Below are 24,638 nucleotides of genomic sequence, written 5' to 3' on the forward strand. Positions count from 1 at the left end.
GTCACAATTCCAGTGGGTCAGAAATTGACACCAAATCAAATTTTATTGGTCATACACACATGGTTAGCAGGTGTTAATGCGAGTGTAGTGAAATCCTTGTGCTTCTAGTTCCCGACCGTGGAATAATATCTAACAAATAATCTAACAATTCACAACGACTACCTTATACACACACAAGTGTAAAGGAATGAATAAGAATATGTACATTAAATATATGGATGAGCAATGGCCGAACGGCATAGGCAAGATGCAGTAGATGGTATAGAGTACAGTATATACATATGAGATGAGTCATGTAGGATATGTAAACATTATATAAAGTGGCATTGTTTAAAGTGACTTGTGATGCATTTTTTACATCCAATTTTTAAAGTGGCTAGAGATTTGGGTCAGTATGTTATTAGCAGCTTCTCAATGTTAGTGATAGCTGTTTAACAGTCTGATGGCCTTGAGATAGAAGCTGTTTTTCAGTCTCTCTGTCCCAGCTTTGATGCACCTGTACTGACCTCGCATTCTGGATGATAGCGGGGTGAACAGGCAGTTGCTCGGGTGGTTGTTGTCCTTGATGATCGTTTTGGCCTTCTTGTGACATCGGGTGGTGTAGGTGTCCTGGAGGGCAGGTAGTTTGCCCCCGGTGATGCGTTGTGCAGACCTCACTACCCTCTGGAGAGCCTTACGGTTGTGGGCTATAAACAGCTTGGAAAATTCCATAAAATTATGTCATTGCTTTAGAAGAATCTGATAGGCTAATTGACATCATTTGAGTCAATTGGAGGTGTACCTGTAGATGTATTTCAATGCCTACCATAAAACTCTTTGCTTAACATCATGAGAACATCTAAAGAAATCAGCCAAGATGTAGACCTCCACAATTTCCAAACAACTGAAGGTACCACGTTCATCTGTACAAACAATGGTATGCAAGTATAAACACCATGGGACCACACAGCCATCATACTGCTTGTGCAAATCAATCCCAGAACAACAGCAAAGGATCTTGTAAAGATGCTGGAAGAGACAGGTACATAAGTATCTATATCCACAGTAAAACGAGTCCTACTCGTTTGGCCATAATGACCATCGTTATGTTTGGAGAAAAAAGGGGGACGTTTGCAAGCCCGAAGAACACCATCCCAACTGTGAAGTACGGGGGTGGCAGAATCATGTTGTGAGGGTGCTTTGCTGCAGGAGGGACTGGTGCACCTCACAAAATGGATTGTATCATGAGGAAGGGAAATTATGTAGATATATTGAAGCAACATCTCAAGACATCAGTCAGGAAGTTAAAGCTTGGTCGCAAATGGGTCTTCCAAATGGACAATGACCCCAAGCATACAGTACGTCCAAAGTTGTGGCAAAATGGCTTGAGGACAACAAAGTCAAGCTATTGGAGTGGCCATCACAAAGGCCTGACCTCAATCCCATAGAAAAGTTGTGGGCAGAACTGAAAAAGCGTGTGCGAGCAAGGAGGCCTTACAAACCTGACTCCGTTACACCAGCTCGGTCAGGAGGAACGGGCCAAAATTCAACCAATTTATTGTGGGAAGCTTATGGAAGGCTACCCGAAATGTTTGACCCAAGTTAAACAATTTAAAGGCAATGCTACCAAATACTAATTGGGCGTATGTAAACTTCTGACCCACTGGGAATGTGATGAAAGAACTAAAAGCTGAAAGAAATAATTCTCTCTACTATTATTCTGACATTTCACATTCTTGAAATAAAGTGGTGATCCTAACTGACCCAAGACAGTGAATTTTTACCCGGATTAAATGTCAGGAATTGTGAAAAACGGAGTTTAAATGTATTTGGCTAAAATGTATGTAAACTTCCGACTTCAACTGTATATACAGGGATTACCAGTACAAATCAATGTGCAGAGGTATGAAGTATTTGATGTAGATACTGTATGTACATGACGGCAGGGTTAAGTGTCTAGTCATCAGGATAGATAATAAGAGTAAAATAAATAACAAAGTAGCAGCAGCAATTGATGAGTGTAAAAGTGTGTGTGTGCCTTCTTCTGACACCGCCTGATATAGAGGTCCTGGATTGCAGCTCGGCCCCAGTGATATACAGGGCTGTTCGCACCACCCTCTGTCACCCTTTCACCCTCATTGTCAAACATAGCATACTGATCCACTTTAACTTATACAATCCAATAAGCTTACTCATACTTAACCACTTCATTTTACAATATGTTCTTGTGTATCAAAGTATAGATTGCTCTTTCAGTTCATCTCTATGGTCCTGGTCAGTTCCTGGATGGAGACCAGATGCTGCTGGAAGTGGTGTTGGAGGGCCAGTAGGAGGCACTCTTTCCTCTGGTCTAAAAAAATATATATCCCAATGCCCCAGGGCAGTGATTGGGCAGTGATTGACACTGCCCTGTGTAGGGTGCAGTCTTTCAGATGGGATGTTAAATGGGTGTCCTGACACTCCGAGGTCATTAAAGATCCCATGGCACTTATCGTAAGAGTAGGGGTGTTAACCCCGGTATCCTGGCTAAATTCCCAATCTGGCCCTCAAACCATCACGGTCACCTAATAATCCCCAGTTTACAATTGGCTCATTCATCCCCTCCTCTCCCCTGTAACTATTCCCCAGGTCTTTGCTGCAAATGAGAACGTGTTCTCAGTCAACTTACCTGGTACAATAACGGATAAATAAAATAAATAAATATATAAACATGTTTTTCATGTCGATGGAATTTGTAATGGTGTTACTTCAAACTGGCTCTGATAGATACTTAAACATGGCTATGTCAGCATGTTGAACGTCTCACCACCTGTCTGTGTGTTTTTCTATGCTACAGACACAAGAGGAAGCTGAAAGCCATTGTAGCAGGATCCACAGGTGAGAGACAGCCCCGAGGGGAAAGTCCCTGCAAGCCTAACAGCAGGATGTGGCAAACTATGGACTAGTTTGACTAGCTGTGTGTGTGTACCTGTGTGTGTGTGCGTGATTGTAATTCATAATTCACCTGTTTATCTTCTGTCTTCCAGGGAAGCAAGGTCTCATGGACATCCTGGATTTGCCCAACACCAATAAATACTCATTTGAGGGGTGAGACAATAGATTACAGTGTTTATGCATTTTAAAACCTACAGTACTTTATTGCACTTGACTCATGTCATTGATATGATGTATGTGTGGGCATATTCCTTTTGCAGGATCACAGATACATGCAGTGCTGATCTTAAATATCTGACAATTGTGTATACAATATTTAATAAGACTGATGAAGTGTTAGCTGGGTAAGGTTATAGCCAAGACTGTTGTTGACTCTCAGGGCCAACCCTGTGTGGCTAGACCCGTTCTGTCGGAACCTGGAGCTAGCTGCCCAGGCAGAGCATGAAGACGACCTGCCGGAAAACCTCAGTGAGATCACTGACCTGTGGAACAGCCCCGTGCCTACTCACGTGAGTACAGCTATTAAACAGCGGCGGTCGGTGCCGTTTAAGATTTCATTCATATTCCATTTTAACATTGATAGGTTTAGGCTACTACATGATACTCAACTTTTCCCTACAACCTAGCCTATGAATGAAAGTTTACAACCTGGTGCACACAGGTTGAGAGAAAATGTTGAGGTGACAAATGGACAGACAGTGACACATTTAATACCTCCTTCACACTTGCCTGTATCTAGCTGATCTAGGGGGCAATCATAAGTCCAACAGTTGCAAACAATAATTTTTATTTCGACATATTCAGGTATGTTTATCGCCATTTCGTTCCATTTGCTTCCATTTAAGAAATGTCTTTCAACAGAATTGGCGGAATGAATTTCACGTGGAAAGACAGTTCACTTTCATAGCAGCCATATTGTATTCCTTCTCGCATGTATGCACTCTCCTCCTCTTACCTTTTCCCTTCGCTTGTGGACTTCAATGCACAACACATCAGCTGTATGAGACCAGGTGAAAAAACCTTTCCAAGCAAAACCATATTATAACCGCTAAACACAGCCTACATCGTTGTCACCATACTTGCTATTTGTAACGTCATAGTCAACATAGCTAATAGACCTAATGCGTTAGTAAACCCGCTACAATCATGCAGTCATGATAGAGTCAGTAAGCAGTTTAGCAGTTACACCTGCGGGCCCTATTGTCAAAAAAATTGTAAATAAATACATTTGTTTAAAACTGTTCAACTATTGTCTCTTTCTCTCTTTGAGTCAACTACCCACCACATTATATGCACTCCAGTGCTAGCTAGCTGTAGCTTATGCTTTAAGTACTATATTTATTATCTGATCCTTTGATTGGGTGGACAACATGTCAGTTCATGCTGCAAGAGCTCTGATAGGTTGGAGGACATCCTCTGGAAGTTGTCATAGTTACTGTATAAGTCTATGTAGCGGAGGAGAACCATGAGCCTCCTAGGTTTTGTACTTGAAGTCAATATACCCAGAGGACAGATAGCTGTTCTCCGGTTACACCATGGTGCTACCTTACCGAGTGCTTTGAGGCTGTAGACCTTCATTGCAAAATAGTGTGTTTTAATCAATTATTTGGTGACCTGTAAATACTGTAGATTCAGTATAGTTTTAGGATAACTTTAATAATGTTTTACCATTTTCATTTTTATGAAATTCACTGAAGAGGATGGTCCTCCTCTTCCTCCATTGAGGAGGCTCCACTGCTCTCTATGTATGTTCATGCATTTCTATGAGTACACCCAGCAAACCACAATTGGTTCTGTGAAAGCTCCCAGAACATTCATTAGGTTGTGAAAAATGTTCTCCTAACACAAAAACTGTCCAGCCGTGCTGATGATTACGCAATGTTTGTATAAAACTTTCGCCATGTTGCTAGAACGTTCCCAGAACACATTTTGTCTATTCTTTAAAGTTTCCCAGAATGTTTCTTTAGGTTGTGGGAACAGTCTGGTGGAAACACTGCGGGGACATCACAAAAGAATCTGTCAACTTGTACAAATGATTGTGCAATGTTTGCATAAGGATGCAAAAACATTCCCCTTATGTTACAAGAACATTCCCAGAGCACATTTGTTATGTTCTTTAAAAGTTCCTAAAACATGTATTTAGGTTGTGGGAACCTTGTGTGGATATGACAAGATTTTGGTTCCAAAAACACTAAAACTGTCCAGTTGTGCTAACATTCAGACAATGTTTGTATAAGGGTGCACAAAACATTCCTTCGATGTTGCAAGAATGTTGACAGAATAGCCTTTCTAAGTTATTTAAAGGTTCCCAGAACATTTCATTAGGTTGTGGGAGAAGTGTGGGTACATCACAAGATATAGGTTCCCAAAGCACAAAATATGCTCAGTTGTGATGACATTCATACAATGTTTAAGTTACGTTGCACAGGGCATTCCCTTAATATTTTAACATCCAAATATCCCTAGCGGTCCCCCCAGCGTGAGTTTTTTTTATGAGCGTGATGTCAGAATGCCCTCACTGTTCCAACATTTGATTGTCACGCAACAGGACAGTTAACCCATGCTGCCCTCAAACCAATTAGCTTCCTGCTAATTATCTATGTTTCAACTTGTCAGTTTCAAATTATTTTCAACCAACAGTATTAATTTCAAACAACGGTTTGAAATGAGGTGCATTCACAAAGAAGTAGCCCATTTCACTGTGCCAGAAAATTTACATCTGAGGCATTCTATTTTAATTTAAGATGAATATTAGCTAGCTGAGCCGGACAAAGTTCTCTCTTTGATGAGAGCCCAAGCACTCCCACAGTGTTTCCCCAGGTCAAGTATGCAAGCATTTACGCATCTCCAGTCAGAACGTTCCCGAATGTTTTACCCGTGGTGCATTTTCCGGCTGGCACCCCCATTGCCTTCATTGATGTTTTCCTTACTAATAACTATTTTGGACATTTGTGTATTCCTATCAAAGTAAGTGGCGTGCTTTATTAAGTTAGCATAATAGTTTCTGTATATCGTGTTATGTTGTTTCTTCTGTAGCACACCTTATGTAGCTGTATATGGAACATAAAGTATTCTGTGTGTATTCCTATATAACCGTGGACACGCAAGGTACTAATTCCATAACCTTTATGGTTTTATACTCAATTGTGCTTATGTAGCTAGCAACATTCTTGTATTAGCTTCTGTTGTATCCTTTGAAGCTGCCCAGGCTTCATCATGACCATGGCCTGTGTATTCATTTGGCTTGTATAGCATAGCCCTTCTCTGCACTGCCCTGCCCCCTGTTTGGAGCTCTTCAGTTACTGTTTCTTACTGTGTCTTATATCATTCATATTTATGATTTTGTGAATTCAAATGATTATTTTTATAGCAGTGTTATTACGTTACTTCATTTTAATATTGTTTTATTGCTATATCCTGATATTGCATTGTAATTACTAATAATTCCACTTTATTCTGTACTTTCAGAAACCGCACACACAAACTGTATTGAATATTATTTGCCAACATCATAACTCGAATTGGACTTCTTTCTTGCCAAAGAAAGAGGCCAGCTTTTATATGCTGGCAACATACTCTTTGAACAGCACAACATTTTACTGGAAGAAAAAACAACAAGAAAAGACATAGGCCTATATGTAATGGTTGTCTATTTTATTGAAGTATTGGTAGTGGCTGAACAGCAAAAATAAAAAATGAGTTTTACTAGAGGGAAAAAAAGAACAAGAAAAGACTGACAACTCATTAATATGCATAACCCATATTTCAATATTCAGTGATTGAACAATAAAACTGCATTCCCACCCCCCACCCCTTGAGCAGCAGTTTGGGGGACTTGCCGTGCATTGAGGCGTAGGGGATTGTCTGCAGCCCCAAGTTGATGAACGCCGAAGGGTGTGATGCTCCTCCAGCAACTTTCTCATGAGGTTCTCTCTGTGCTATTGGTAGGTAATCACCTTACCTATGGGGGAGAGGGAGTGGGGAGGAAGAGGGAGTGGTGAGGATGATGAGGGGGTAGGTGGATGAGACATTGTAAATTTAATTGCATTTTGGAACTGTATGTGATTTGTATGTCAAATTACAAAAACATAGTTCCGTAATCGTCTCACCTGTTAGCTGGTGGTGAAGTATGTGGTCATTGAGGACAGCAGTGTCGATTAGATGGAAAAAATATTTTCTTGTACCACTTGTTTTCAGAGCACATTCCACAAAGCTGTTTATCATGTCCACCTTATCCAATGCCCCCATTTTTAGGTTATAGTCAAGCACGCAGTCTGGTTTGATCTTTCTCTCTCCCGTCAGGTGGTCCAACTTCCCAGTTGCCAACATGATTGCTGTATGGACATTGGAGAGGACACGGATGTCTCGTTTGTCATGCCACTTTAGTGCCAGCTGTTGACCGTTCTCCTTGAACTCCACCTCTGCATCTTCCTGCTTCCGAATGCCGGCATCTCCTTCCTGTTCAACTGGATTGTGCCACAGGCCCATGTGCTGTTGGAGAGCAGATGCTGGAAGAGTGTGGGACTGCTTTACCAACTGTCCACATACCAAGTGTGGCCCTTCTCGAGATGAGGAGCCAGCATTGTTATCACCTCATAATGTAGGATGTCAGTGTTGGACCCTGTGTAGTCTTAATGTCCTGGACAAATCCTGTCTTCATGTCGCATATAATAAAGAACTTGACCCCAAAGTTGTGCCTTTGTAGGGAATATATTTACGGAATGCCAGCCTACCCTTCCATAACATCAGGGTCGTGTCACTGCATAGGTCCTTGTATGGCACAAAGACCCTACAAAATGCTAATGTAAGCTGGTAAGAACATTGATTATTTTGTGTAATTTAGATTGGCAACAGCATTGTTGATGAAATGCAGGCATCGCAGCAGAACTAGGAAGCAGTCTAGGGGAAAGATTTTGGCAAAGAAGGGAGTTGCAAACATAGGATCCGTGCGCCAGTATTCCCTTAAGGAGTTCACCAGGAAGGTGTACATTTAACTAATTGTGGTTGTCACACATTTAGCGAGATTCCCCTGATTCTCTCTTCTCCTGAAGTTCCAAGGCATAGCAATTGGTCTCCTCCACTATGTCTCCCACCAGCTCCTCTGTCAGAAACAGCTTGAAGCACTAAGCCTCAGAGGGAGATGGCAAGGGGCTCACTCCAGACTGTGACTGGGACTCAACAGCAGGGCCAGGAAGGGTGAAATGGCTGGCGGCCTTGCAACAATCGCAGACCCTCCGTACTTCACCCACTGTTTGTCTGCCTCCATCACCACCAGCATCTTCAGAGGGACTTTGTCGGTGGGAAAGGGGTCCTCAGATTAAGGGTTCTCAATGGCCAATAGGTTGCGAGCAGCTCTCTACTGTCAGAACCTGATACTTCACTTTCATACTCGGCCTCATTTCAAAATGTACAAAATCTCCAGAATTTTTATCTACCTTTCCAATTACTTTTAGAGTTTGGGATTAATTTGATTATTATTACGGTGTTTCTATCCCAAGGAAAACAAAAAAAACTCTTATTTTCCATTGGGATTGAACAGAACATATGGCGCTGTACAATGTGACGGTCGGGAGTACAGTACTGGGCTATTTAGCGAAAGAATCCAGTGTACTGCAGGCACGCGGGAGACTGGGGTTCAATTCCCCAGGGAGGAAGGAGTAGGCTGTCCTTATAAATAAGTATTTGTTCTTAACCAACTTGCCTAGTTAAATAAACGTTACACTAAAAGCATAACATTTCTACACCCTAATTTTCTAATTCTAGTCTAACCTATACCCAAATGGAGAATCAGTTAAAATATACATCTCATTGATTTATCAAGACCTGTCCCCATGCTTGCCTCAGAGTAGCAGAAAACAGTGCTAAAATAGTTGTAGGCTATTGCTCCAAATCATATATCTTCTAATTTCAATATGCTCTTTAAATAAATAATACCTACACCACTTTTAACAGCACATTACTCAACACTAGTGAGACTCATGTCACCTAGGTAGGCTTACAGTATATCTGAAAAATATGACTTGACACTCCGCCAAGTATTTTTATCATTATTTTATTAATGAAAGCATAAAGATGTCGTTATTAGTTATATTTTTTTAGTTTGAACATGCAGACTGGCACTAACAACAGAACATCTGGAACGTTTCCCTAGTCAGCGCCATTATTAGTGCAATGCCGCTTAAAGTGTTGCCAGTGTGGCAGGGTGGGGGTCCACCCCCTCCCCTTCCTCCTCCTCGCGTACCCATGAGCTAGGTCTGTCTTCTGTGCGCGGTTCTGCGGCCCATCCCCTGCCCTCGTGCGCTTTCAGTGGATATGGCTGGAGAACAGCAAGGCATTCCCTTTGTGTGCCACTCGGGAGCCATGACCAATCTGACTAAAACATATTTTATTATATATTCTGGTTAGACTGTAAACTCTCCTTCCAGACCCACATCAAACATCTCCAATCCAAAGTTAAATCTAGAATTGGCTTCCTATTTCACAACAAAGCATCCTTCACTCATGCTGCCAAACATACCCTTGTAAAACTGACCATCCTACCAATCCTCGACTTCGGCGATGTCATTTACAAAATAGCCTCCAATACCCTACTCAACAAATTGGATGCAGTCTATCACAGTGCAATCCTTTTTGTCACCAAATATATACACACATGCGGTGACCTCACCCATTACAACCAGCATGTCCAGAGACACAACCTCTCTCATCATCACCCAGTGCCTGGGCTTACCCCCGCTGTACCCGCACCCCACCATACCCCTGTCTGCGCACTATGCCCTGAATATATTCTACCATGCCCAGAAACCTGCTCCTCTTATTCTCTGTCCCCAACGCTCTAGGCGACCAGTTTTGATAGCCTTTAGCCGCACCCTCATACTACTCCTTCTCTGTTCCGCGGGTGATGTGGAGGTAAACCCAGGCCCTGCATGTCCCCAGGCACCCTCATTTGTTGACTTCTGTGATCGAAAAAGCCTTGGTTTCATGCATGTCAACATCAGAAGCCTCCTCCCTAAGTTTGTTTTACTCACTGCTCTAGCACACTCTGCTAACCCTGATGTCCTTGCTGTGTCTGAATCCTGGCTCAGGAAGGCCACCAAAAATTCAGAGATTTCCATACCCAACTATAACATCTTCCGTCAAGATAGAACTGCTAAAGGGGGAGGAGTTGCAGTCTACTGCAGAGATAGCCTGCAAAGTAATGTCATACTTTCCAGGTCCATACCCAAACAGTTCGAACTACTAATTTTGAAAATTACTCTCTCCAGAAATAAGTCTCTCACTGTTGCCGCCTGCTACCGACCCCCTCAGCTCCCAGCTGTGCCCTGGACACCATTTGTGAATTGATCGCCCCCATCTAGCCTCAGAGTTTGTTCTGTTAGGTGACCTAAACTGGGATATGCTTAACACCCCGCCAGTCCTACAATCTAAGCTAGATGCCCTCAATCTCACACAAATCATCAAGGAACCCACCAGGTACAACCCTAACTCTGTAAACAAGGGCACCCTCATAGACGTCATCCTGACCAACTGGCCCTCCAAATACACCTCCGCTGTCTTCAACCAGGATCTCAGCGATCACTGCCTCATTGCCTGTATCCGCTACGGAGCCGCAGTCAAACGACCACCCCTCATCACGGTCAAACGCTCCCTAAAACACTTCTGTGAGCAGGCCTTTCTAATCGACCTGGCCCGGGTATCCTGGAAGGACATTGACCTCATCCCGTCAGTTGAGGATGCCTGGTCATTCTTTAAAAGTAACTTCCTTACCATTTTAGATAAGCATGCTCCGTTCAAAAATGCAGAACTAAGAACAGATACAGTCCTTGGTTCACCCCAGACCTGACTGCCCTCGACCAGCACAAAAACATCCTGTGGCGGACTGCAATAGCATCGAATAGTCCCCGGGATATGCAACTGTTCAGGGAAGTCCGGAACCAATACACGCAGTCAGTCAGGAAAGCTAAGGCCAGCTTCTTCAGGCAGAAGTTTGCATCCTGTAGCTCCAACTCCAAAAAGTTCTGGGACACTGTGAAGTCCATGGAGAACAAGAGCACCTCCTCCCAGCTGCCCACTGCACTGAGGCTAGGTAACACGGTCACCACCGATAAATCCATGATTATCGAAAACTTCAATAAGCATTTCTCAACGGCTGGCCATGCCTTCCGCCTGGCTACTCCAACCTCGGCCAACAGCTCTGCCCCCCGGCAGCTCCTCGCCCAAGCCTCTCCAGGTTCTCCTTTACCCAAATCCAGATAGCAGATGTTCTGAAAGAGCTGCAAAACCTGGACCCGTACAAATCAGCTGGGCTTGACAATCTGGACCCCTATTTCTGAAACTTTCCGCCGCCATTGTCGCAACCCCTATTACCAGCCTGTTCAACCTCTCTTTCATATCGTCTGAGATCCCCAAGGATTGGAAAGCTGCCGCAGTCATCCCCCTCTTCAAAGGGGGAGACACCCTGGACCCAAACTGTTACAGACCTATATCCATCCTGCCCTGCCTATCTAAGGTCTTCGAAAGCCAAGTCAACAAACAGGTCACTGACCATCTCGAATCCCACCGTACCTTCTCCGCTGTGCAATCTGGTTTCCGAGCCGGTCACGGGTGCACCTCAGCAACACTCAAGGTACTAAACGATATCATAACCGCCATCGATAAAAGACAGTACTGTGCAGCCGTCTTCATTGACCTTGCCAAGGCTTTCGACTCTGTCAATCACCATATTCTTATCGGCAGACTCAGTAGCCTCGGTTTTTCGGATGACTGCCTTGCCTGGTTCACCAATTACTTTGCAGACAGAGTTCAGTGTGTCAAATCGGAGGGCATGCTGTCCGGTCCTCTGGCAGTCTCTATGGGGTGCCACAGGGTTCAATTCTCGGGCCGACTCTTTTCTCTGTATATATCAATGACGTTGCTCTTGCTGCGGGCGATTCCCTGATCCACCTCTACGCAGACGACACCATTCTATATACTTTCGGCCCGTCATTGGACACTGTGCTATCTAACCTCCAAACAAGCTTCAATGCCATACAACACTCCTTCCGTGGCCTCCAACTGCTCTTAAACGCTAGTAAAACCAAATGCATGCTTTTCAACCGATCGCTGCCTGCACCCGCATGCCCGACTAGCATCACCACCCTGGATGGTTCCGACCTTGAATATGTGGACATCTATAAGTACCTAGGTGTCTGGCTAGACTGCAAACTCTCCTTCCAGACTCATATCAAACATCTCCAATCGAAAATCAAATCAAGAGTCGGCTTTCTATTCCGCAACAAAGCCTCCTTCACTCACGCCGCCAAGCTTACCCTAGTAAAACTGACTATCCTTCCGATCCTCGACTTCGGCGATGTCATCTACAAAATGGCTTCCAACACTCTACTCAGCAAACTGGATGCAGTCTATCACAGTGCCATCCGTTTTGTCACTAAAGCACCTTATACCACCCACCACTGCGACCTGTATGCTCTGGTCGGCTGGCCCTCGTTACATATTCGTCGCCAGACCCACTGGCTCCAGGTCATCTACAAGTCCATGCTAGGTAAAGCTCCGCCTTATCTCAGTTCACTGGTCACGATGGCAACACCCACCCGTAGCACGCGCTCCAGCAGGTGTATCTCACTGATCATCCCTAAAGCCAACACCTCATTTGGCCGCCTTTCGTTCCAGTACTCTGCTGCCTGTGACTGGAACGAATTGCAAAAATCGCTGAAGTTGGAGACTTTTATCTCCCACCAACTTCAAACATCAGCTATCTGAGCAGCTAACCGATCGCTGCTGCTGTACATAGTCTATTGGTAAATAGCCCACCCATTTTCACCTACCTCATCCCCATACTGTTTTTATTTATTTACTTGCTCTTTTGCACACCAATATCTCTACCTGTACATGACCATCTGATCATTTATCATTCCAGTGTTAATCTGCAAAATTGTAATTATTCGCCTACCTCCTCATGCCTTTTGCACACATTGTATATAGACTCCCCCCTTTGTTTTCTACTGTGTTATTGACTTGTTAATTGTTTATTCCATGTGTAACTCTGTGTTGTCTGCTCACACTGCTATGCTTTATCTTGGCCAGGTCGCAGTTGCAAATGAGAACTTGTTCTCAACTGGCCTACCTGGTTAAATAAAGGTGAAATAAAATAAAAAATAAAAAAATACTACCCACCATTGCGACCTGTACGCTCTCGTTGGCTGGCCCTCGCTTCATACTCATCGCCAAACCCTCTGGCTCCATGTCATCTACAAGACCCTGCTAGGTAAAGTCCCCCCTTATCTCAGCTCGCTGGTCACCATAGCATCACCCACCTGTAGCACGCGCTCCAGCAGGTATATCTCTCTGGTCACCCCCAAAACCAATTCTTTCTTTGGCCGCCTCTCCTTCCAGTTCTCTGCTGCCAATGACTGGAACGAACTACAAAAATCTCTGAAACTGGAAACACTTATCTCCCTCACTAGCTTTAAGCACCAACTGTCAGAGCAGCTCACAGATTACTGCACCTGTACATAGCCCACCTACAATTTAGCCCAAACAACTACCTCTTTCCCTACTGTATTTATTTTGCTCCTTTGCACCCCATTATTTTATTTCTACTTTGCACATTCTTCCACTGCAAATCTACCATTCCAGTGTTTTACTTGCTATATTGTATTTACTTTGCCACGATGGCCTTTTTTTGCCTTAACCTCCCTTATCTCACCTCATTTGCTCACATCGTATATAGACTTGTTTATACTGTATTATTGAATGTATGTTTGTTTTACTCCATGTGTAACTCTGTGTCGTTGTGTGTCGAACTGCTTTGCTTTATCTTGGCCAGGTCGCAATTGTAAATGAGAACTTGTTCTCAACTTGCCTACCTGGTTAAATAAAGGTGAAATAAAATAAATAAATAAAAATATTGTCCTGCTAATAACAGGGTTAATAATATATCTGTGAGAATATACAACAGGCTTTTATATCATTCTAAATTATTAATAATAATAATAATAAATTGCTTTGTTTAAAAAAAACAGTATTTGAGATTATTTCCTTTTCCAATAACGTAAAATGAGCGAGAAAACATGCAATTCTTGAAAATGGGGTGACACATTGTTACTTATTTGTAAATAAAGCCAGTTTGTTATTTACAGTTATTTATTTCTGTTTTTAGAGGGAGAAAAAACAAAAACCTACAGTCTCCCAGTCGAGGCAGGCGTACATCTATGCAGTGACTTAGATCGTTGCGCCACTCGGGCACTGTACATGACTGGTCGGGAGTGGTGTACAGTAGTACAGTAAGAGCAAAATAATCCTTTCAAAATAAAATAAAAACAGTGGAACAACAGTTTTAGTAAGTAATGCTGAAGTCGTGCACAATTATCCATTTATATTTTGGTTTATGTCACCCATTCATTGTCAGTTAGAGACACTGTAGGACCCAAAAGCACAATCAGTGCTCTAACTCCCCCTTGCCCTGGTCTGGAGCAATAAAGTGGTGACGCAGGGTACCATACTAAACCACAAATTACCTCTAAGTCCCGCAGTGTAAGCTCGCAACTTACCAGCTATGTGTGGAGCCATGTTTGTTGACATCATACAATGCATTGTGTGTGTCACGTAAACGCCTGTCAGACCAAAGATGTTATAACAAAATGAGGTGAAAGGATGGTTCAATCGTCTTTTGATTAAACTTCCGGAAGTGAATGATGGGATTTGAATGATGGTAGGCGACACACCTTCAACATGTATACTGCAAACAGACCCAACTCATCTTGTCACCCTTTCCCATCTTTGGTTTACATGGAAAAACAAAGATGGCAGCTCACACAAACTTTACCACTGTAGGATTACGTTTGACTTTCATAAAGTAATTTACTTAATTACAGTGCGTTCGGAAAGTATTCAGACCTCTTGACTTATCTACATTTTGTTACATTACAGCCTTATTCTAAAATTGATTAAATAGCTTTCCCCCTTATCAATCGACACACAATACGCCATAATGACAAAGCAAAACAGGTTTTTAGAAATGTATAAAAAAACTACTGAAATATCACAGTTTTCAGATCCTTTACTCAGTACTTTGTTGAAGTACCTTCTTGGGTATTAAAAACCTACAATCTGGACACACCTGTATTTTGTGAGTTTCTCCCATTCTTCTCTGGAGATCCTCTCAAGCTCTGTCAGGTTGGATGGGGATCTGCACATCGATTTTGCGGTCTCTCCAGAGATATTTGATGGGGTTCAAGTCTCAAGGATATTCAGAAATTTGGCCCGAAGCCACTCCTGCGTTGTCTTGGCTGTGTGCTTAGGGTCATTATCCTGTTGGAAGGTGAATCTTCACCCCAGTCTGAGGTCCTGAGTGCTCTGGAGCAGGTTTTCATCACGGATCTCTCTGTACTTTGCGCCGTTCATCTTTCCTTCGATCCTGACTAATCCCCGTCCCTGCCTCTTAAAAACATCCCCACCGCATGGTGCTGCCATCACCATGCTTCACCGTAGGGATGGTGCCAGGTTTCCTCCAGACATGACGCTTGGCATTCAGGCCAAAGAGTTCGATCTTGGTTTCATCCGATTAGATGAACTCTGGAGCTCTGTCAGAGTGACCATTGGGCTCTTCGTCGCCTCCCTGACCAAGGCCCTTCTCCCCAACGGACGGACAGCTCTAGGAAGAGTCTTGGTACTTCTTCCATTTTAGAATGATGGAGGCCACTGTGTTCCTGGGGACCTTCAATGCTGCAGAAATGTTTTGGTACCCTTCCCTAGGGAGTTCTACAGACAATTCCTTCAACCTCATGGCTTGGTGTTTGCTCTGACATGCACATTCAACTGTGGGACCTTATATAAGCAGGTGTGTGCCTTGCCAAATCATGTCCAATCAATTTAATTTACCACAGGTGGACTCTAATCAAATTGTAGAAAGGATGATCGAGTGTCATAGCAACATTTTTTCAAATGAACGTTTTTCTCTTTGTCATTATGGAGTATTGTGTGTAGATTTATAAGGAAAACATTTAATTTCATCAATTTTAAAACAAGGCTGTAAAGTAACAAAATGTGCAAAAATCAAGGGGTCTGAGTACTTTGAATGCACTGCATTTCGATCACTGGTGATGTAATGAATTGTAAATAGTAATGCTATTAGCTAATTCACATTATGGTTTCTATCAGCCAAGAGGTAGTTAAATATGATGGCTTGTGTTAGCTCACTCTTTAATCACTTAGCATTAGAACTCATATAGCCTACGTTATTTGATTTGGATGGGAATTGGTATGCTGTTACTACTTCTGTGAATGTCTGAACATTGCATCCAACAATGAACGTAAGCAGTTACAATCAGTCACTTTTATTTAGAAAAATGCATCCTGTATAGAACCCTATACATAATTTATTTTCAGATTAGCTCATCAAAAGTACATGTACAGAACTGAACACAACCCCACTGTAGGAATATGTGGACATCACTACTGATGGAACTATATTTTAAATGACTGTGTCAGGTCATGTCTTCGTAACAACCTAGAACTTTTAAACATAAATTAACAAAATGCATAAGGCATCCCTGTCCTTTGGCTTGCTGGCTTTAAACTGTCATTACTTGAAGTTGAAGAATTTGCAGGCCATCTTCAGTTAAAGCTAGTTCTCATAGTTTCTGAAATCCAGCCTTACTCTCCCGGGGCTGAAAACAAGTCCTGCAATACTGAACAGCCTTATAGAGGCAGCTGTTCAGCACCACTGAAAGTTTTGAGCAACTGTTATGACAGTGTTAATCAGTTGCATTTAGAGTAACACCATACAGATATGGTTTGGAACATACACAGTCTAATTTCTGAGCAGTTAATCAACTAACTACTATAGACCAAGAAAGTCACTGATGATGTGCAGAATTTGTCTTGCATGTTGTGTAATCTGAATACTGGAAGGTTGTTGACAATGTAGGCACTAATGCTGTACTCACCAAAACAGGTGTATGTGAAAGACAAATACATGCACTAATGAATCAGTAATAATAGCCATTATAATAGCCTAAAGTTTGGGAAAGATGTAATTTTTTTTTACAGGGGTGTTTTTGAAAGCATACACTAAATTGTTAATCCAACATAGTCTAGATTAGAAATTATAAACAATAACATCCATAGTTATGTAGGGCGACCAACCGCGACACTCGATTTGTTCCATTTTCCTGACTACCAGCGGAGCTAGCTGGTAAATCAAGCTCTTGGCAAAACCCAGTCCGGAAAATAATGAAAACATATTTTTCCTGAGAAAAGCCTTCAATGCAGTTATTTGCTATTCTTTCAGTTAAATTATGCCCTCCAGTTCTGATATAACTGCTTCAACATAGACCTCCCCAAAAGCAGCCATTGTTGTTATGATTTTCGACTTTGACTACAGGCGCTTCTCATTGTTGTCATCAATTAAACCACCCCCACAAATTATCAGAGGACCCTGATTGGTCTGGCCGTATGGTGGAAGGAGGGGAGGGGCTCAAACGGTTTCAATCTGGTCGTGGCCAGACTGTATCCGTGTAGTGAAACAGAATGTAAGCTCACGCTAGGATATTCTATCAACGTGCCGGGCCTATCAAGGCCATGATTGGTGAACCACTGGGACAGACACAGTGCTTTTAACAGAGTGTTTTGAATGTACATATTTGACATACAATATTACATTGTACGTCCAGTCTCTGTTTTGGACTGTTTCGTTCCATAACCTCTTTGGCCGGATCTGGTACCTCTTGTGGCATGAAAAATTATTTTCACTTTTGCAGTGTAAAAGTTATAATATTTGAGACCAATGCATAGCCGTATCTCTCACAGAGCTACACTGAGATTCACTTTCTTTCTGTGATCTCGCTCTGCTCTGATAGACATGAGCCTGCAACTCTCATCTCTCCAGCATTGCACTTCATTTATTTCCTTATAGAATCATAGCCGTGCGTAGTGTTCTGGAGGAGCTGCATTAAACCCCTGATAAATTGAAATACATTTGCCAAAGTTATAGCATCTGTTACTGCTGATAAATTGGCGCTGCAGTGGATAGCAGCCATTTGACGGGCTCCTGACCCATTCTGCTATTTTGCGTGTTTTTTTACGCTAATCTTAACTTCTTTTGTACATAATGTCTCCGCCATAATTTACTATGACCGAAAACAGCTTCTGGAGATCACTAACCTCGATTTGGATGGCAATTTATACTTCAAGGAGTCTGCAGCTCTGGACGTTCTGCTTACTCTGGACCAGGCCCTAATCCCCAGGACTCAAGAGGAAGTGACGGCGCACTCAAAAGAGGAAGTGACGGCGCAAAAGAAGCAGACGAGCCGGCCTCCTGACGAGTTGGCATGCAAATAAACCGCCTCTACCCTCCGTTCTGTTGGAGAACTTAGTCACTAGAGAAAAAAACTGGACGATCTCCATTCGAGACTATGCTATGAATGGGACCTGACAAACTGTAATATTCTAATGGCTCAACGAGGACATGGATAATATACGTCTCGCTAGCTTTTCCATGCATCGTCAAGACAGGTCGGCAGCCTCGGGTAAGATGAGGGGGAGGTGCGTGTCTCTGTTAACAACACCTGGTGAGCGATCTCTAATGTAAAGGAAGTCTCAACTTTTTGCTCGCCTGAGTTAGAATACCTCATGATAAGCTCCAGGCCATACTATTTACCAAGAGAGTTTTCATCTATATTTTTCGTAGCTGTCTATTTACCACCACAAACCGATGCTGGCACTAACACCGCACTCAACGAGCTGTATAGGACCATAAGCAAACAAGAAAAGGCGCTTCTTGTGGCCGGGGATTTTAATGCAGGGTAACTGAAATTAGTTTTAGCTCATTTTTACCAGCATGTCAATTGTACAACTAGAGGCGACGCAATTAGAGATGACTTTTACTCTACACACAGAAACGCATACAGGGCTCTCCCTCACAATCCCTTTCGCAAATTTGACCATAACTCTATCTTCCTGATCCCTGCTTACAAGCAAAAACTCAAACAGGAAGCACCAGTGACACGCTTAATACGGAAGTGGTCCGATGAAGCGGATGCTAAGCTACAGGACTGTTTCACTTGCACAGACTGGAATATGTTCCAGGATCCATCCGATTACATTGCGGAGTTTACCACATCTGGGTCATTCTATCAAAATGGTAGCTTTTTTGAACAGCCAACTTTTACAAATGTTTATTATTTTTTTAATTAAAACTTAGTTAGATAATCCGCTTAACATTATAAATCAAAATAAGACAGTTTAACATATTTGTACTACATTACATAAAAAATGCTTGTGCTGCCTTTTTGTCACTGGTGTTACCGATATTTTAGATTTCAGTCTAATTTCAGTCCTTAATTTGCATATATAATCAAAGAGAGAAAAGGTTAATGATAATGCTAAGAAATTGTTTGGATTAATAATAATTAATTTTAAACATGCAGTTCTTTTCTGACATTTTCCCATTTATACTATTGTTTTTTATTGTAACATTAGAAATAATTGAGGTTGAGTCATCAAAATGGAATGATCGTATCCTTGAAATGTTTACTAATGAATTTAGCAACAGTTGGATACATATTCAATTAAATTGGGAGACTGATGCCAGAACACCAATATGCCATACAGTAATACCAGTGACGCAATGTAACACCAGTGACACAATGTGAAACCAATGACAAACATTTATTTTATTTTATTTCACCTTTATTTAAACAGGTAGGCTAGTTGAGAACAAGTTCTCATTTGCAACTGCGACCTGGCCAAGATAAAGCATAGCAGTGTGAACAGACAACAGAGTTACACATGGAGTAAACAATTAACAAGTCAATAACACAGTAGAAAAAAAGGGGAGTCTATATACGTTGTGTGCAAAAGGCATGAGGAGGTAGGCGAATAATTACAATTTTGCAGATTAACACTGGAGTGATAAATGATCAGATGGTCATGTACAGGTAGAGATATTGGTGTGCAAAAGAACAGAAAAGTAAATAAATAAAAACAGTATGGGGATGAGGTAAGTAAAAATGGGTGGGCTATTTACCGATAGACTATGTACAGCTGCAGCGATCGGTTAGCTGCTCAGATAGCAGATGTTTGAAGTTGGTGAGGGAGATAAAAGTCTCCAACTTCAGCAATTTTTGCAATTCGTTCCAGTCACAGGCAGCAGAGAACTGGAACGAAAGGCGGCCAAATGAGGTGTTGGCTTTAGGGATGATCAGTGAGATACACCTGCTGGAGCGCGTGCTACGGATGGGTGTTGCCATCGTGACCAGTGAACTGAGATAAGGCGGAGCTTTACCTAGCATGGACTTGTAGATGACCTGGAGCCAGTGGGTCTGGCGACGAATATGTAGCGAGGGCCAGCCGACTAGAGCATACAAGTCGCAGTGGTGGGTGGTATAAGGGGCTTTAGTGACAAAACGGATGGCACTGTGATAAACTGCATCCAGTTTGCTGAGTAGAGTGTTGAAAGCAATTTTGTAGATGACATCGCCGAAGTCGAGGATCGGTAGGATAGTCAGTTTTACTAGGGTTAGTTTGGCGGCATGAGTGAAGGAGGCTTTGTTGCGGAATAGAAAGCCGACTATTGACTTGATTTTCGATTGGAGATGTTTGATATGAGTCTGGAAGGAGAGTTTACAGTCTAGCCAGACACCTAGGTACTTATGGATGTCCACATATTCAAGGTCGGAACCATCCAGGGTGGTGATGCTGGTCAGGCGTGATGGGGGAAGGCAGCGAACGGTTGAAAAGCATGCATTTGGTTTTACTATCGTTTAAGAGCAGTTGGAGGCCACGGAAGGAGTGTTGTATGGCATTGAAACTCGTTTGGAGGTTAGATAGCACAGTGTCCAAGGACGGGCCGGAAGTATATAGAATGGTGTCGTCTGCGTAGAGGTGGATCAGGGAATCGCACGCAGCAAGAGCAAAATCATTGATATATACAGAGAAAAGAGTCGGCCCGAGGGTTGAACCCTGAGGCACCCCCATAGAGACTGCCAGAGGACCGGACAGCATGCCCTCCGATTTGACACACTGAACTCTGTCTGCAAAGTAATTGGTGAACCAGGCAAGGCAGTCATTAGAAAAACCGAGGCTACTGAGTCTGCCGATAAGAATATGGTGATTGACAGAGTCGAAAGCCTTGGCAAGATCGATGAAGACGGCTGCACAGTACTGTCTTTTATCGATGGCGGTTATGATATCGTTTAGTACCTTGAGCGTGGCTGAGGTGCACCCGTGACCGGCTCGGAAACCAGATTGCACAGCGGAGAAGGTACGGTGGGATTCGAGATGTTCAGTGACCTGTTTGTTGACTTGGCTTTCGAAGACCTTAGATAGGCAGGGCAGGATGGATATAGGTCTGTAACAGTTTGGGTCCAGGGTGTCTCCCCTTTGAAGAGGGGGATGACTGCGGCAGCTTTCCAATCCTTGGGGATCTCAGACGATATGAAAGAGGTTGAACAGGCTGGTAATAGGGGTTGCGACAATGGCGGCGGATAGTTTCAGAAATAGGATTATTTCAAACAAATTTTATCAATTTATTAGTAATACTTTAATTTACAAATAATTTCAGATTTCATAAAATGGGTTGATTTAATATGAACAATAAAATGAGGGTTATTGGTCAAAGATTAAGACAAAAGATAAAGCCTATTGACTAAAATGTGTCTTTCATAACACAACATTGTCATACAAACATATAAAACATGTCCACTAAAACACTAACATTGAACATGAACTAAAGTTGTTTTCCTAACCACACTGATACGAACATTTTGTATGCAGTAAAACATGTTCATGGAATTTGTATTGTTCTTCACTTTTACTTCAGATAGGTTTGCCATGTTATTGTGTTGCGTCCATCTCTTATCATCTCTGAGCCAATCTCCATTGCTTTCTAGCTACTGACGTCTTCTTCACTAGTAGCCAGTTCACAACTGCCATTTTCAGAGTCAGGTGCTCCTCCAACTACTTCCAGATACTGTGGCAAATTTGAACTGATCTTTTGTTCACTGTCAGCAACTCTGGCATCAGACAGACAATCTGGTCATCCCCATACCAGTTGATATCATCTCTTGGGCTTGGCCAGTAGAACTTGTTGACACCATTCCTGTGCATGCACTTTACTTTTACATTATGTTCTTCAACCTCCAGTATAATGCCAGGGTATGGTTGTTCGTCGTAGTTCACGATACACCACTGTCCACTGTGATGAGACTCGATGACATCTGGACAAAGTGGAACTGAGGTATCCAGATCGATGACATCTGATTGATGTTTAGGTGAGAGATCACGGCCATTAGCCGGCATTATCGGGAGGGTGACTTCTTGGAGTCCATAACATGGGCAATCCCACATGCCTTCCGCTGCTTGGCAGAGACAACTTGTGTCTCTATATTTTAGGATGCCAGGTGTGATACTTACAACCTGGTGCATTCGCATGGTTCCTTTCAAACATCTTCTGTGCCTTTCTTTCCACATCTTCCTCGCTGACATAAAGGAACTGTATTTGACTGCCGGAGTCCCTCAACTCCTGGTAGAAAGACATTGCATCCGTTATGTCTCTCACGTGGCGGAACAAGAGGTCGGCTGACCTCTTTAATGAACCCCCACTTCATCCGGAGTGGATGGGTGAGTCAACACTTTTGTTCCTGCTGTCAATCTCTCTCTGTGTTTTGCCTGTCTGACCCGCCATTTTCTTCGATCCTGTGTTTTTTCCCTTTCTGTGAGATCCTTCACTCTTTTTCGAATCTCTAAATCCTTTAAGTAAATCTGGTATTTTTATTTAAGGTAGGCTGCTCTGAGGTGTGGGTCAGCATCCCTTCTTAAATTGTAAATAAATCACTTAATCATGCAATTTCATCAATAATTTTCATCCAATTTTCTTTCTTACTATAAACTGTATAACACCAGTGACACATCTTAAGTTCTCGCATGGAATTACCAAGTTAATCATCAAATTGTTAACATATGAAGAGAGAGTGTATACTCACCATGTGCTTTTCAAAACAGTCCCATTTTCCAATGAACCTTTTACCCAGGAAGAATTTGTCAAGGATGTTGCATATTTTCAAAGTGATGTTTTTTATACATTTTAACACCAGTGACATGAAATTGAGGGACAGCTATTACTTGTAAATTATTTGTAATATTTATTTGATATTGTAGTTTTTTAAGTAGTCCAAACTATAATACTTTCCTTTGTATTATGAAATTTAAACTCAAAATATGTCACTAAACCATGACTCCTGACCCGAGAGACAAGACAATTTTATGGTACTGACCGTGCACGACAATATATTTTAAAAATATTTTGCAATATAATGGTCTTACATATGTTTAATTAATAATAAACACTTAAATTAAAACCAAAAAACATAGTTTGTGTCATTATCTCACACTTTTAAGTGTTTTTCCTGGTGATTAAGGCCGGGACAGGAAAGCCACCCTTTTCGTAGAATGATCTGGCTTTGTTAACAAGTGCGTCAACGATGTTGTACCCACAGGGACTGTACTTACATATCACAACCAAAAGACATTGATTGCAGTCTAAATCCACACTGAGCTAAAGGCTAGAGCTGCTGCTTTCAAGGAATCCCGCTATGACCTCCAACAAGCCATCAAAGATGCATCAAAGCATCAATACAGGACTAAGATCAAATCCTACTACGCTGGCTCTGAATCTCGTCAGATGTGGCAGGGCTTGCAAACTATCACGGATTACAAAGGGAAACCCAGCCTCGAGATGCCCAGTGACGTGAGCCTACCAGACGAGCTAAAAGTCTTCTATTCTCACTTCGAGGTAAGCAACACTGAACCATGCATGATAGCCCCAGATGTTCCAGACAATTGTGTGATCTCGCTCTCCATAGCCGATGTGAGAAGACGTTTAAACAGGTTAACATTTACAAGCTCACAGGGCATGACGAATTACCAGAGCATGCGTTGACCAGCTGTCATGTGTGTTCACTGACATTTACAACCTCTACCTGACCAAGACTGTAATATCTACATTTCAAGCAGACCACCATAGTCCCTGTGCCCAAGAATGCCAAGGTAACCTGTCTAATAGCATAATAGCTCCATAGCACTCACAATTGTAGCCATGAAATTATTTAAAAAGGCCATCATCCCAGACACCCTGGACCCACTCCACTTCGCATATACCGCCCCATCAGATCCACACGCAATCTCTACTGCACTATCCCACCTGGACAAGAGGAACACCTATGTGAGAATGCTTTTCATCAACTATAGCTCAGCATTCAACACAATAGTGTCGAAGCACATCAGTAAGCTCAGGACCCTGGGACTGAACATAAGTATACTAACAACATAACAATGGTAGGCCTGATCCCCGAAGACAATGCAACAGCCTATAGGGAGGAGGTCAGTGAGGTCATCAACGTCAACTAGACAAAGGAGCTGATCGTGGACTACAGGAAATGGAGGGCAGAGCACGCCCCCATCCACATCAACAGGGCTCTAGTGGAGCAGGTTGAAAGCTTCAAATTTCTCGGGGCCACATCACCAAGGAATTAACATGGTCCACACACACCAACACAGTTGTGAAGAAGGCAAGACAACACCTCTTCCTCCTCAGGAGGCTGAAAAGTTCTATAGCTGCACCATTCAGAGCATCGTGACTGGCTGCATCACCATTTGGTATGGCAACTTCTTGGCATCCGACTGCAAACTCTACAGAAGGTAGTGCGTACGGCCCAGTACACATCATT

The 24,638-nt window shown here is 42.6% G+C and overlaps 1 protein-coding gene across 1 annotated transcript in view; it reads left to right on the forward strand.

The window, feature by feature from the left end:
- The window catches only part of LOC112223274 (cadherin-23-like), a 136,174-nt gene that overhangs the window by 103,628 nt on the left and 7,908 nt on the right, over positions 1-24,638 (forward strand). Inside the window, exons 28-30 of the mRNA XM_042305198.1 lie at positions 2,816-2,856; positions 3,006-3,066; positions 3,293-3,422. Coding sequence (XP_042161132.1) covers positions 2,816-2,856; positions 3,006-3,066; positions 3,293-3,422 — 232 coding nt within the window. The remainder of the gene's footprint in view (positions 1-2,815; positions 2,857-3,005; positions 3,067-3,292; positions 3,423-24,638) is intronic.

The sequence above is a fragment of the Oncorhynchus tshawytscha genome, linkage group LG24, assembly GCF_018296145.1.
Source record: "Oncorhynchus tshawytscha isolate Ot180627B linkage group LG24, Otsh_v2.0, whole genome shotgun sequence".
NCBI classification, from domain to species: domain Eukaryota; kingdom Metazoa; phylum Chordata; class Actinopteri; order Salmoniformes; family Salmonidae; genus Oncorhynchus; species Oncorhynchus tshawytscha.